The following is a 15,040-nucleotide window of genomic DNA, read 5'->3' on the forward strand; positions in this document are numbered from 1 at the left end:
CTGAGCATACTCAGTAGGGTTGTTGTTGTTTTTATATGAAGATGCTGCATAACTAGAGTCCTTGAGTGCCAATGGGGATCTCCTATTCAAAGAGTGGAAAAAGGCAAATTTGAGATGTCTCGGATTGAAGATGAAGAAAACAACACCTAGCAGATTGTGAAAAAGCTGAACTTTAATACAGCTGGATATTAATATGAAGTACATATTTTGAATAATTGTTATCTACATAATTGGCAAACAGAGAATAAGAAGACCTCTCTCTTTCATTTTAGTTACTTATCTTACATTTCTATGATCTTTAATTATTGTTTTCTTTCTGTTAATTCTATCTATATTTCTGTTTTGATTTTTGAAGTTCCCTATCTTAAATTAAAGGAATAGACATACAGGAAAGTGATGGAAGGGCCTTGCACGAGAGGCAGGGTAGAGAGGATCTCCCAGTGTGAGAAGCTGGAGGAAGAGGGGAAAGCTCCCAGGTGAGAGCTGGGAGGGTTCTTTTTATGTGTGAACTGAATGCTTTTGTCAAATTAATGTTCATGTTCAAATGCGATTCTTTATACTGCTAACATTGTCAATATGGGCACAATAGCAAAACTACTCCTGTTACATTATCTAAGCTAAGAAACATAAGTATCCTCTGCACTTACCCCCAGCTTCCAAAATTCTCTTTCCCATATCATTCCTGCAAAACAAAATATTATGATTTAGGTGTTTTTCTTTTGTTTTTGTTTTTAAATTATATACTTTTGTTTAATGATTAGTGCATCCCCTTCATGGTGATATCCACAATTAAGAATATCTTATTCCAAAAAGTCGTCTTTTCTGTTTATTTTTGGGCTGATTTTTGTAAAAATAAAAATAATGTTTGGCCTATATCAGAAAACTTGAGAGAGCTGGGTATGTTTAGCCTGGTAAAGAGGAGACTGAGAGGAGATATAATCGCCATCTTCAAATATCACAAGGGTTGTCACATGGAGCAAGCTTGTTTTCTCCTGCTCCAGAGGATAGGAGCCGAAGCAATGGATTCAAGTTACAAGAAAAGAGATTCTGACTAAACATCAGGAAGAACAGAAAAGTAAGAGCTGTTTGACAGTGGAACAGACTCTCATGAGAAGTGATGGACTCTCCTTTCTTGGAGGTTCTTAAGCAGAGGTTGGTTGGCCATCTGTCATGTTTGATCTGGCTGAGATTTCTGCATTAATTTACATTGACTTTCCTTAAACCAGCATCTTGTGATCTTTCTTCTTTGATGCTGCCTTCTAAGAGCAGCTTTCTAAAAATGCTTAACCCAGAGGCTGGATTGTGCCTAAAGCCATGTCAACAAAATGATTTTGCCTCAAAATTAGATTCTCTTACCAAGGTTCTAGTTTTATGAAAAGGGGAAAGACTTATGTAATTATATTAAAGATTAAATAATTACATGACTTCTTGCATTTCCTCTGTAGAAATAATTTTCTTTCTAGTATCTCGGGGCATAGAATCAAGCATTGTGTTCAATTTTCTTACTGCCTAAGGATAATAAAAATAAATGATTGAAAATTAACCACATTAGAACAAGAAATATTTGCAATGCATTAGGTGAAAGAATATCTTTACTTGTGCATTAAAACAATGTAACTTAAGAATCTCGATTTTAATGACTGCAGATCTTAAATGTTTATTCTGTAATATATAAATCTGAGTCTAAGGGTACAACACAGGGTTATCAGTTTAGTGGAGCAAGAGAAATTCTCCTCTGCTAAAGTCTGGATAAACTATCTACCCACAATGTGCAGAAGAACAAGTCAGTCAGGCCTTTGTTGGACAAGTATGTGGCCAACTATACACAATGAAGCATCGCTAAAAATACAAAAGCACTTTTCAAAAGTCAACCCTAGTGGCTGGTATGTCAGCTATGATATCAGCTATGTGCTGATAGAGTAGCCAAAGAATACATAAGGGACTGAACAACAGAAATTACATAAGAGAAAGAAAAAAAAGGAAATGTTCTTTAAAGTGCTTGAGAAAAAAAGGATGTTAATTTATTGAAATTATAAAAATGGGATAGTGCTAGCAGAGAAACATTTTTCAAAAATATATAGAAGAAATGCATCAAAATAAACACGTTAAAACAAATGGACACAGAGATCAGAGAAGTAGGTATATGTGCATTATTTCTATACTGTCTTTTAAAAAACTGAATAAAAACTTTTTAAAATACACCAGGTAACAGGGGATAATCATTAAAACCTAACATTGTCCAGAAGAAAGAAATTTCTTACCTCCTGCTGAATATAAATGTTAATTCTTTTATCAGTAGCAAGTGTGCATGTTCGTAAAACAAAATTTTCTAGTACTTGTATTTTACCTAAACAAATATTGTAATATATGATTTACATAAGTCTCTACAAAGCCATATATTTCAAAAAAACTGGCAATTATAGTGTGAATAAGCACTTTTAAAGCCTTTCATTTAGAAAGCAAGAAGGCTTTATAAATACTGATTGTCTGAAGTGACACAAAACAAACAGGAATTTAACATACAAGCATTCTAAATTTCAGCCATCTTTAATTTATGCAACCTGAAAGGAACAAGGAACAGTAAAGCTCATTTGCTAGAGCTTTTGGCTGCATCTCTGTAGAAGGTTGGGCTGCTTAAATCTTAAATCAATGCGATTTAAGAAGACTGTATAGAGGATTGCAGCCTCTTTCTCTATAATGATTCAAAAGTAGTCTTTTTCATTTCTACAGAGAGCCACAAACTTAGCATCTTTCAAAGCTTGTAGATTATCTGAAACTTCATAATCCAATAAGGTCGCCATGTGTCTTACTTTATATAAGACAACCTTCTATTTGAAGAGCTGTCTAGTCCAAGTCAACTTTAAAGATAAAGAATTGTAAGAAGGGGCAGTAGGTTTCTTGAAGAGACCCACCAACACACATCTGGACAGCAAACTAAGCAAGCGCAGTTTACCTGATCACAGTATTCCCCATTATAGTGAATTGTACTGCATTTCTATTTAAATTACTGTAAAAATACCTAAGGCTGTGTACATCCTCCTATTTACTATTCATCCAGTGGACTCCCAGCACTGTTTTTGGAAGTGGTATACACACAAAATTAGCCACAATCCATTTTGTAAGAAGATGAAACCAGATTCATCCAAATTGGGGAAAAAATGACTTGGCTGCATTTTAAGCCAGTTGTGTGTACACAGCCTAAATGTGCATCCATCAATTTTTCTTTCTTCCTCTCTCCACATAAATCAGTATATGCAAAGTTTATGTAAGTCTATTTCCTCTCCCTGCCACTTTTTGGGATGCATTTTCTCTTTTTGACAATGGGGAAGTGCCTTCCCCCAGCCCAGCATCTAGGCTATTTGACTGTAATACAGTGGTGCCCTGCAAGACGAATGCCTCGCAAGATAAAAAAATTGCTAGACGAAAGGGTTTTCCGTTTTTTGAGTCGTTCCGCAAGACGAATTTCCCTATGGGCTTGCTTCGCAAGACGAAACGTCTTGCGAGTTCTTGCGAGTTTGTTTCCTTTTTCTTAAAGCCGCTAAGCCGCTAATAGCCGTGCTTCGCAAGACGAAAAAACCGCAAGACGAAGATACTCGCGGAACGGATTAATTTCGTCTTGCGAGGCACCACTGTATATAGAATACACTCATTACTGATTAACCAAAACACCTATAGGACTAACAGTATATGCAACTAGAAATATAATAAATATAATTATAGTAATTAGTTTCATGCATACCTTTACTGCTGGTATCATGTACTATCTACAATTTAAATAAACAACATATTAAAATCACTCTGCACAATCAGGACTACTACTTTATTTGTGGAAATGGATTGTATCCAATGGTGACTTTGTGCTATTAAAAAGCAATTCCATTAATCCAAGGCAGAACCTGAATTTTGCTAAACCCAGAGGCACAGCATTTAAGGAAGCAGCTTTTCAGGAAACAGACAGGCTGCAGTGAATAGGAAGGATCAGCAAAAACTGGGTGCCCCAAAGTCACTGAATTCTGCTATCAATGAGAAATCTTTAGAATTGTTTTCTGTTTCTGTTTAGGCAGACCCCAGAAAAATACACATGTAATAACTATATTTTCACAAAATTATGCTGAAAAAGAAGAGGAAATGGACAAGAAGAGAAGAGAAGAGACAACCTAATGAGATTGCTTATATGTGCATAGCTATAGTTTACATTTGAAATAACCAAATAGAAATTTTGAACATGATATCCTTTATCTGCATATGGGATAAACAATGAATATCTAATTGTCTTTTTAATACAGTTGGATTTCTTGTTTTCTTAAAGTTTAGATACAGTAGTTAATTATGACCAATGAGTTAAAATAATGTACCATATTTTTTGCTCTATAAGACCCAGTTTTTCCCTCCTAAAAAGTAAGGGGAAATGTGTGTGCGTCTTATGGAGCAAATGCAGGCTGCGCAACCATCCCAGAAGCCAGAACAGCAAGAGGGATCGCTGCTTTCGCTGCGCAGCGATCCCTCTTGCTGTTCTGGCTTTTGAGATTCAGAATATTTTTTTTCTTGTTTTCCTCCTCCAAAAATTAGGTGCATCTTATGGTCTGGTGCATCTTATAGAGCGAAAAATGTGCTACATAAAAAAGCTTTCCCCCAAATATTTGATACATACATCTTATAAATGTTTAATAAATACATGTCAGTTTATGGAACAATGCAAGAGGTACATATTTACCATAAGAACATCAAAGAAGTCTTCAAACAGAGTGGCAAATTTGTCATTCTTTTCATTTACTGTATTTTGGATAATTTCTTGAGCCTTTTCAAACCAATTTACCATGTAGAGAAAACATAAAAGGTTTTTATAAGTATACATTTAAAAGTTATTATTATTTCTAGAATTCACCAGGCTGTTTTCCAATTGAAAACCAAAGGTAACAAGCCTTCTTTTGGCGCAAGGGCAATGTGCACTCATGGCCAACTTTGCCTCATGCCTGTGGTAGGTGTGGTCAACACAGTTTATCACACATGCTTGCATAAAGAAAAAGAGAATGAATGAGAGAGAGAGAAAAGAAAAACACATAGGCACATAACTGCCCCCCACTCATGCAAATCAGCCTGGGGACGGGGCTCGTTCCCTCTCCACTCAAATGACTGATACAATTATTGGGGAGCAGGATCATTATGATTTATCATCATTATGATTTAGTGATACAAATAGGTAAAAGTAAAGGGACCCCTGACCATTAGGTCCAGTCATGGCCGACTCTGGGGTTGTGGCGCTCATCTCGCTTTATTGGCCGAGGGACCCGGCGTACAGCTTCTGGGTTATGTGGCCAGCATGACTAAGCGAACCAGAGCAACACATGAAAACGCTGTTTACCTTCCCACCGGAGCGGTACCTATTTATCTGCTTGCACTTTGACGTGCTTTTGAACCGCTAGGACCGCGGATTCGAACCACCAACCTTCTGATCGGCAAGTCCTAGGCTCTGTGGTTTAACCCACAGTGCCACCCGCGTCCCATACAAGGAGCCATTATCAGTTTTAAATCACTGTTCAGCACTCAAATCAAATGGACGTCCAATATGTTGCTATTACAGTGGTACCTCGGGTTACAGACGCTTCAGGTTACTGACTCCGCTAACCCAGAAATAGTACCTCGGGTTAAGAACTTTGCTTCAGGATGAGAACAGAAATTGTGCTCCGGCGGCCCGGCAGCAGCAGGAGGCCCTATTAGCTAAAGTGGTGCTTCAGGTTAAGAACAGTTTCAGGTTAAGAACAGACCTCCAGAACGAATTAAGTTCTTAACCTGAGGTACCACTGTACTTTATCTCTAATTACTCCTAGGTAATATTTTTGAATTTCCTATACTTATCTTTTGAACAAGACCATATTCTACCATTGCTGGAAACCCAATTTCCCCTAATATGGTTATATTTCTGCCTTGTTTCAGAAGAGTATTCAACATAGTGGAAACATTCTTGACTTCTTCATTGTCAAGTCCCTGAAAATTGAAAAACAAAAATTTCAGTAATTATACAAAAAACTTTACTTAACAGGATGAAAACAATGGGTTGGATCCAGACTTGTCAGCCACAAATGAAGGTCTCCTTCCATCCAAAAGAAGAAAAAGATAAGATCCAAGAACCTGAGGGGATATGGGGGTGGCAGAAATGTTGCTGATTCCCTCCTTGCCCCACACCAGCACCACCTTCACAACTATTTTGGAGGGCCCCGACCCCTTGAAGTCACATATTTAAGGAAACATTTTTCTTAAAAAAAGAAACTGCTTGTCTCCACAAAGAAATTTATGATAAAATCAAAGTCATCTTAAAAAGGTAAAGACCCCCGACAGTTAAGTCGAGTCACGGACGACTCTGGGGTTGCGGCGCTCATCCCGCTTTACAGGCTGAGGGAGCCAGCATTTGTCCGCAGACAGTTTTTTTTCTGGGTCATGTGGCCAGCATGACTAAGCCGCTTCTGGCACAACGGAACACAGAAACCAGAGCAGTGCACGGAAACAGCAGTACCTATTTCTCTACTTGCACTTTTTTGGCGTGCTTTTGAAATGCTAGGTTGGCAGGAGCTGGGACCCAGCAATGGGAGCTCACCCTGTCAGGGGGATTCGAATTGCCAACCTTCTGATAGGCAAGCCCAAGAGGCTCAGTGGTTTAGACCACAGTACGGGACGCGGGTGGCGCTGTGGGTAAAAGCCTCAGCGCCTAGGGCTTGCCGATCGACAGGTCGGCAGTTCGAATCCCCGCGGCGGGGTGCGCTCCCGTTGCTCGGTCCCAGCGCCTGCCAACCTAGCAGTTCGAAAGCACCCCCGGGTGCAAGTAGATAAATAGGGACCGCTTACTGGCGGGAAGGTAAACGGCGTTTCCGTGTGCTGCGCTGGCTCGCCAGATGCAGCTTTGTCACACTGGCCACGTGAACCGGAAGTGTCTCCGGACAGCGCTATCCCCTGGCCTCTTAAGTGAGATGGGCGCACAACCCTAGAGTCTGTCAAGACTGGCCCGTACGGGCAGGGGTACCTTTACCTTTACCTTACCACCCAAATTGTAAATCACACACAAAAAACATTTTTACTCCTAAGATGCCATTATAACTTCATAAATAAATATGTAAACAGCAGCAGAATAAAAGCATAACAATGCTTTTACTGTAAAATGCATGCTATGATGAAACAATCTTAACAGTCCATTTAAAAGCAAACAAAGAGAGGGCAATGCAATGGAACTTAAAAGACCTCTCTCCTGTTCCCACCCAACACATGTCTGTTGGCAAAAGGACGATGGAGAAGAACTTAGAAAATATTGAGTAGGTTCCTATGTGATTTTGTGCTGAGAGATTAACAGAAAGAAGGAGTCTGTGAACTCACAACAGACAATTTTTCATCTCAAAGAGGCAGGATACTATCAACAATACTTCATAATACTATCAAGCCTATGGTTCTCCTATAATTTAAACTGCCCTAAACAATATTTTATAAAATATTCCAGTATGTACTGAAGTAACACAAAAACAAAAATCCATTACCTGGCATATAAGTTTGTCTAATTTATTGAGAAACTGTTTGCTGCATTTGTGAGAAATACCACCAGAAAAATCAGTTTCCAAGAACTGTTCCAATGCTTGGAAGTCATTTTTTCTTGTAGCATCATCTATACATTTTTCCAGCTGTCAGAATGGGGGGGGGAAACACACAAATAGTACTACTTAATACTTCAGTTACATTGAGCACAGTGACAAATCTTATGCAAATCTGTATTTTTAATCAATCTTTTAATTAGGACTAAAATACTTTTCTGGCTTTTTTAAAAATAAAAGAGAAGTATAGTGCTAAAATGTTAGAAAGATGTTAATGTTAATAGCAATGACTGGAAAGGGGGGAATATTCCATTGTGCAAGCAGAAATCCTTGTGTTGATGGGATGCTCAAATAGCACTACACTGGACACAACTCAAAGTTTCTATGGTTACAGTGGCTTCTCCATTCAAATCAATGGAAGAGACAGCTGTATATATAAGCAAAAGCATGTACAGGCAATGCAGCCCCTTTCTCTGAAATCAAAGGAGGGGAATATCATGTATGCATTTGTACACGTTCCTTAGGAATTAGGAAACAATTACCTGTTCCTGAATCAAAGATGCTTGGAAGATATATAGTGGTTTGGGTAACCATGTGTGTATTCAATTATACTGCAGTAGTTCCACTAGTTTTATTACTTTATGCACATTCAAAGTGGGAGGGGGGAGGAAAGGGTGAGCTAAACATCAAATAAATCAATTTTCTACAACTCTTTGGGGTCTGGATTGAACAAAAAAATCATTCTTGGGAATAATAATGTATAAGGCCTGTACAGACTATTAAAAACAAACAAATACCTTATGCCCGTAAAACTATTATTTGGTAATGTAAAAGGCTAAGCTATTAAAACAAAAACAACTCAGAACAGATACAGAGCAGCACATACCTGTCCTTCCCGCCTCCTAACAGGCATTTTGACAGTTTCATATAGTTAACCTGAGAGGCAAAAAATTGAGGAAATGCACATTTTAATTAATATAAAATCTAAATTTAATTAATATATATACTGTATACTACAACTGTAAAAAGTTACATTTTATCAGTAATATTAAAAACACAACAAAAATGTACAAGTAAACCGATGATTAAAATGATGTGTTCTTTAAGATTATCTGTGGCAATTAAAACCTATTTCTGCTTCAAAATCTGACTCTGCATCTACTTTACAATAGTATTGATTAATTTTATGTAGTAGCGTTATAAGCCCCATTGAACACAGTTAACTTCTTCCAAGTATACATGCAAACATTGCAAGTTATGCAACACAATTTTCACCATTTAATATTTGAACTGGTGTATCTGCCTACTATAACAGTTGTCCTTGAGAACGGTTCAGAAGCTACAACTGATGAAGAATGCCTGCTTGCTAAAGGCAAAAATAGATAAAAACATTAATATACAAGGACTTCTCCAACAGTTTCTGTACATTTCAATGTGTTAATAAATCCCTACACAGTCCAGGGCCAGCATACCTTAGGGATCTGAACACTTCCATTCTTTAAGATCAGCACCCATCAAATTTGGTAGATTGATGCTGCAGGTCTTTTTCAGTAATGCTACAACTTCTTAGCAAGAGTTCAGCCAAAGTCTCAGTGTGCAGTTACTTAAAAACTCTGCAACTAACCTTATGCCAGATATTAAAGAGCAGTTCCACATTCAACAAACTAGTCATATTTACTAGGCCATGTATCAACATTGAGTTTAGACCCCCATTTTCCAAGAAGGGACATACTTGATTATTAGCTGAAGCTCAGTATGAGCTGCTGTCACAGCCTTAGCCTAGCTATCCAGTAGGCACACATCCAGAAGCACTCCCAAGAAGTGAACCTGGTGATTTAGTGGGATATCTTCACCACTCCACTGGAATTAGGACTGCCATGGTTTATTATAATATTGTTGGCTGATTTCAAGTTAAAAATAGTGCATTCACTTAAATCCCATTGATTTCACACTAAGCACACCTGACAGAGCAATTCAAATCTCCTTTTACCAGGCCTTGGGGGGGGGTAGTATCCCTCCACCCAGCCTGCTGGCTGTTGGACCCCCATCTGCAGTTACACCAGCATCACTGCACTGCCATAGGGGTCCCCCTTCCACCTGTTATCAGGCTCAATTGCAGTGCCAGGCTGCAGAAGCAATTTCACTGCCCCTTCCGTCTGACATGCATAGCAAGGCTGCAGATATAGAAGTGGCCCTATTGCGCCATAAAACCCTGCCAGGCTAGGGAGCTGGTTAGGATTAGATCCAACCCAATGCCATTAGGTTTATTACCCAATGTACGTAATTTTGAACTTTTGGAGTAACATTCCTTCCTTTTTTCTTGCACAGGCAATAAAAATGTATGCAATCTGTAACCTCCCTCAGTTGCAACCCAAATCATGTTTGTTTATATGTTTTGAATGAACAATGAACAAATTGCCTTGGAGTTTACATGTTTATTTATTTATTTTCATTCTGGGATAACTCTGTTCCTACAACAAAAAACATTATATTGATGGTCTTCTTTTCTAGGACTGACAAAGTTTGAAATTGTCCCTAGCTGTACCTTTAATGATGGTTAGGTGTGCAGAAACTAATGTGATAACGCTTAGCCCTGTGTAGTGAAAAACTTCATATTCTGATTACTTCAGGTCAGCATGCTTTTAAAGGCACAGGAACAGGTATGACTAGGCAAGATCCAGCAATCTAAGCCCTTTGAAGACTTTTTATCATTTCTTTGGCAGTTGCCTAGCAGCAGTAATTATCAAAGCAACTACAACCATGCTACAGCAGTATGAAAAAGCTGTTGTATGCTGCATAACTACTAGTAAGAATTTGGGGCAACAAGGGTGAGTTTTACAGTAGATAAGCTGGGGTTAACACTTGCCTGGATAAATGCAGTCTAAGCTAAAACTCTCAACAGGAGCAGTTTCTTGTCTCCATGAAGTTCAAGCGGACCAAAATACTCAAGGAAGACTTGTAAAACGAATGACTTATTTTAAAGCGTTTGTATAACCTCCCTTAGGCAAATGTCACCCACTGTCCCCTCCCTTCCCTTGCAGGCTGACAAGAAACATTTGCAAACGGGGGTCTGTTTTTGTGTTTCTATCCCCAATGTGGAAACCGGTGGGTAAAATAACCCAAGGGGCACAGCAGTTAAAAAGGCGAACGAAGCAAATACGGTATTTCCACGAAAATTAGCTAGATTTCTCTCAGAAGGAAAAGGAAACCAATGATCTAGCAAGATTACTGCCAAGAAATCCGAAGTGGAACGGGGGGGGAGGGGTATATCAAAACAAGAGGGTTGCATCCGGCGTGAGGCAGGCGCGCTGAGACCAAGAGACGTGACTAACTTAGGCCCGTTCATTTCCATGGGCCTGCTCTACCCGGTTACCTGGCCAGCGCCCTCAGGCGAGGGTGGCCCTGAAGCCGTGGCTGCGAGGAAAGGCTTAGGCGCTTCCCTCACACGACGCCCGAACGAAGCCGCCAAGACGCGCCGCCGTCCCGCCAGCCAATCACCTTTCCGGAGGAATACGCCCGCCTCGAGGAACCCTGACAGCCAATCGCTTTAAGCCGTCCTGAGGTGGAAGGCGGGGTCACTCAGAGGCGGGCCGCGGAGGGGGCGGGGCGAGGAAATCCTCTCTCCCAAATCCAAGGCCCTCCCCACGCAGTCACGCTCGCTTCCTCCTCCTTCTCCATGCTGCATGTTCCTTCCAGCCAATCAGCGGGTGACGAGCGTGGCTGATAACGGTCGTTGTCAACCGCTGTTTCTCGCCCCGCCCCTGCTCGCTCCAGAGGTTGACGCGATTGTCGCCCGCAACTGCTAACTCGACTTGCGGGCAAATGTCGAGCGTTTAATTTACTGTATTTCTATTTTTTCCCCGCCCCCCGCGAACGCACGAACTGCCACGACCATCTTTAGAGTAGTTTTCCCTTCTCCACAGTATCCCCTCAAGTGCTTTTCAATTCACCTCAGTATTTTCATAATGCCCTCGCTTCATTGGACATAATGATAAATGGCGCTAGTTAACATTTATTGTCATTGGTAGTAATGGTACCAGTCATAGTAAATAAGTACGGCCTCCATTTTTTTAAGATGTGAGGAGAGAATTCACTAAATTGCTTTCAAGTTCTTAAATCCTTCCCAAATTCTAGCACTGTTGCTGCGTTTAAAACAAAAATGTGTACAGCTGAGAAACGAGCTCATTTTGGGCGAGCACATGTGGCTCGCTGAAACGCTGCTTCCTTCGCTGCACTTTCTAAAAACGTAGAAAAAGAAACGCTGAGGTAAATATTGTCCCCCACAGACTTAAAAAAAGGGGAAAAACATTCAGCAGCAGCCACCCTATTGCCGTTTTATTCTAATCAGTATGTGGATTTTCTAAGTATGCCACTTCAAGCACTGTTCTACTTGTAATAACATTTTTTTAAAAAAGGGAATAGGAAATAGAGTGTTAAACCTTGTGAGGAAAATTTATAAGCACCACCAGATGTCACTGTAACATAAGAAAATATAGGCAACCTATACAGTAGTACATTGCAGCTTTTAAGTACATTTGGGGAACATTTCGCCCCTCAAAGAATCCTGGGCACTGTAGTTTGCTGGGAATTGTAATTCTGTGAGGGGTAAACTACAGTACCCAGAATTCTTTGAGGGGAGGGGAATGTGATTTGAATGTGCTTTAAAGCTACAGTATAGAGTATGGGTTAAGCCCCTTGCCAGATTGTGCAGGAAAACATTTGCATCTGCAGCTGTGCAAGGACATGGAAATGCAAGGGGCCAAAATGCTTTCAGTTAAATTCATTGTATGAATTAAATTCACAGTCCCAACCCCTCATCCCCAGCCCCCTCTTATTCAAGAGGGGCTTTGTGGTGTGGCAGAGTCATTGCCACATCTGGAGCCTGGGAACAACAACAAGCAACACGTTGGTTAATAATATACTGACAATATTTTTATAACACTATACTGTTTTGAAATATACTCGGAGTCGAGAGTGGATTTCATGCTCTTTATTCAGCTCATAGTGGTGAGGAGGAATTGAATTTTCCCCAGAATGTCTGCTTTATATACATTATTTACACAAACCCACGTGATTGGCTAATTCTGGGATTCTCCTGTAGGCCAATCAGGTTGCGGATTCACTTCCACCTGGAGGTGGATTGGGTGGCTCCTGTGGACCAATCAGACTGCTGCATTCTGGATCCTATTGTTCTATCAGACTGCTGCATTCTGAATCCTATTGTTCTAGGACCAATCAGACTGCTGCATTTTGGATTCTATTCAACTCAGTACATGACATGTTTCAAAATTCATATACAAAAGACATATAATATGTGCATGGAGTGCCAAATTAATAAGAATCAAATAAATGTTCCATGAACAGGAATGGTAGGAGTAGTAAGTCACTGTCAAAGATCACTGAAATGAAGGCAGAATGCCTTTCCACAGTCAATTTCCTACAAACATGAGATGATGGGTGCTCCAAACGTCACTGAGCACAGCAGCAGACAGAACAGTTCTTCCAGGAAAATGTACTGTTTCAATGATAATTCTTCATCAGCTGGCAATAGTATACAATGAAATCCATTGCATTCAAAATACAATACAGAGATTGAAATGACAGGCCTGCATATAAACAACCAATAATAAATACATAGCAAATTAATTGTCCCCAAAGGTACATCAAATGGCCATGGAGCCTGGCCAGTTGCAGGGGGCAGGATAATCAGGCATGATCCCTGCACAGGCACAGGTCCAATCAGGTCTGGATTGGACCCAATGGCAGCGGGTGATGGCTATGAGACAAATCTGGAATTCTGGGCTGGCTCCACTTTGGGGCTTTCTGCTGGCAGGGATATGGCTGGTGAGCCTTTCGCCTGCCATATGCTCAGCAGATGGAAGGGGGAGGACAACGCCACGTCAGTCACTATGTCAGCTGAGATTGGTGTGAGGCCAGTTCACCTAAGAGAGCCCAATGGAAGGATGCTTCCACTTTTGTATATTGTGCCGCCCCACAGTTAACTTAATTGATTTTAATATGTGCTTAACTAACGTGGTGCACCCAGTTTACCATGTAGATGTTAAATGTTTTAATCCAAGAAGCTAAAAAGAAGAAAGAAGTCGTCTCCAGATAATTATCTCCCTCCTCATTTTATCTTCACAACCAACCTGTGAGACAGGGTCTGCTCTAACCTAGAGCTTTCCAAACTTTTCATGTTGGTGACACCCTTTTTTTTTTGACATGCATCATTTCACAACATAGTAATTCAGTTGTACTAGTAAACCAGGGGTTAAATGAACCCCTTACCAGCCCCGGAACACGGGGAGTGTTCGTGAGACACAACTACACACTGCAGCTGACATACCGACATGTCGCGACAGTTTGGAAAGCTTTGCTCTAACCAACTTAAAGTTGGGATGCGGGTGGTGCTGTGGGTAAAACCTCAGTGCCTAGGACTTGCCGATCGCATGGTCGGCGGTTCGAATCCCCGCGGCGGGGTGAGCTCCTGTCATTCGGTCCCAGCTCCTGCCCACCTAACAGTTCGAAAGCACCCTTAAGTGCAAGTAGATAAATAGGTACCGCTTTATAGTGGGAAGGTAAACGGCGTTTCCGTGTGCTGCGCTGGTGCTGGCTCGCCAGAGCAGCTTCGTCACGCTGGCCACGTGACCTGGAAGTGTCTTCGGACGGCGCCGGCTCCCGGCTTCTTAAGTGAGATGGGCACACAACCCTAGAGTCGGACACGACTGGCGCATACGGGCAGGGGTACCTTTACCTTTAACCAACTTAAAACAGCTATTTCCCCTTAATCCCCTCCCCCCAACAGTAGGGAAAACCTCTTCTATGATGGGGCCTGACTGCAGGCATCATCACAAATCAAAGTGGGCTTTTTCAGAACTATGTTTAAAATGTGCACCTACACGCAGACTTAACTGATTAAATGCCATACAATTAATCAACTTTCTTTCGTTGGGTGATGGCCCCAGATATCTACTTATTTAGGCAGAATGTACTATTTAGTTGATTATTGTCATGCTTCCCGTTTTTTAAACAATTTTTTTTGAATAGTTGAAAATGCTTTGGGCACTGGGGTGGTTGTGGTCCACTCACTGACATCACAGCTTGCTTGGTACCAGGCACCCTGAACCCTCCACCATGTTATAGATCTGCGCAAGCTGTTTTCATGCTTGCAACAAAACAGAGAAAGTGCATCTGTAAATACTGTCTTTGCTACCACTGGTGCCTGTTGCCTGTTGGAACAGTAGAGCAGAAGACAGGACGCCAGCAGCCCATGAAGCCACTTTTAACATATTGGGGAAATGTACCTATGATTTATATATATTAATTATCTCATAAGCCAGTCCTTTAGGTGACAATCTATTGGGGGGGGGGACACATTTGGCAAACAGACAACACTGACTTTTGGCTGGAATTATATGCAGTTGTCACTTTCAGATTTTGCGAGAGTAAAGAGGGACAGTTAAACAAAA

General features: G+C 40.7%; 1 protein-coding gene across 1 annotated transcript in view; it reads right to left on the reverse strand.

The window, feature by feature from the left end:
* The window catches only part of SYCP2 (synaptonemal complex protein 2), a 46,203-nt gene extending 35,153 nt beyond the window's left edge, over positions 1-11,050 (reverse strand). The window contains exons 1-9 of the mRNA XM_053394401.1: positions 10,945-11,050; positions 8,458-8,507; positions 7,521-7,661; positions 5,855-5,985; positions 4,715-4,817; positions 3,740-3,764; positions 2,262-2,347; positions 1,421-1,509; positions 648-682 (exon numbers count right to left, since the gene is read on the reverse strand). Coding sequence (XP_053250376.1) covers positions 648-682; positions 1,421-1,509; positions 2,262-2,347; positions 3,740-3,764; positions 4,715-4,817; positions 5,855-5,985; positions 7,521-7,661; positions 8,458-8,484 — 637 coding nt within the window. The 5' untranslated portion in view covers positions 8,485-8,507; positions 10,945-11,050. The remainder of the gene's footprint in view (positions 1-647; positions 683-1,420; positions 1,510-2,261; positions 2,348-3,739; positions 3,765-4,714; positions 4,818-5,854; positions 5,986-7,520; positions 7,662-8,457; positions 8,508-10,944) is intronic.
* Between the last annotated feature and the right edge of the window lie 3,990 nt (positions 11,051-15,040).

The sequence above is a fragment of the Podarcis raffonei genome, chromosome 6 (assembly GCF_027172205.1).
Source record: "Podarcis raffonei isolate rPodRaf1 chromosome 6, rPodRaf1.pri, whole genome shotgun sequence".
Lineage (NCBI taxonomy): Eukaryota > Metazoa > Chordata > Lepidosauria > Squamata > Lacertidae > Podarcis > Podarcis raffonei.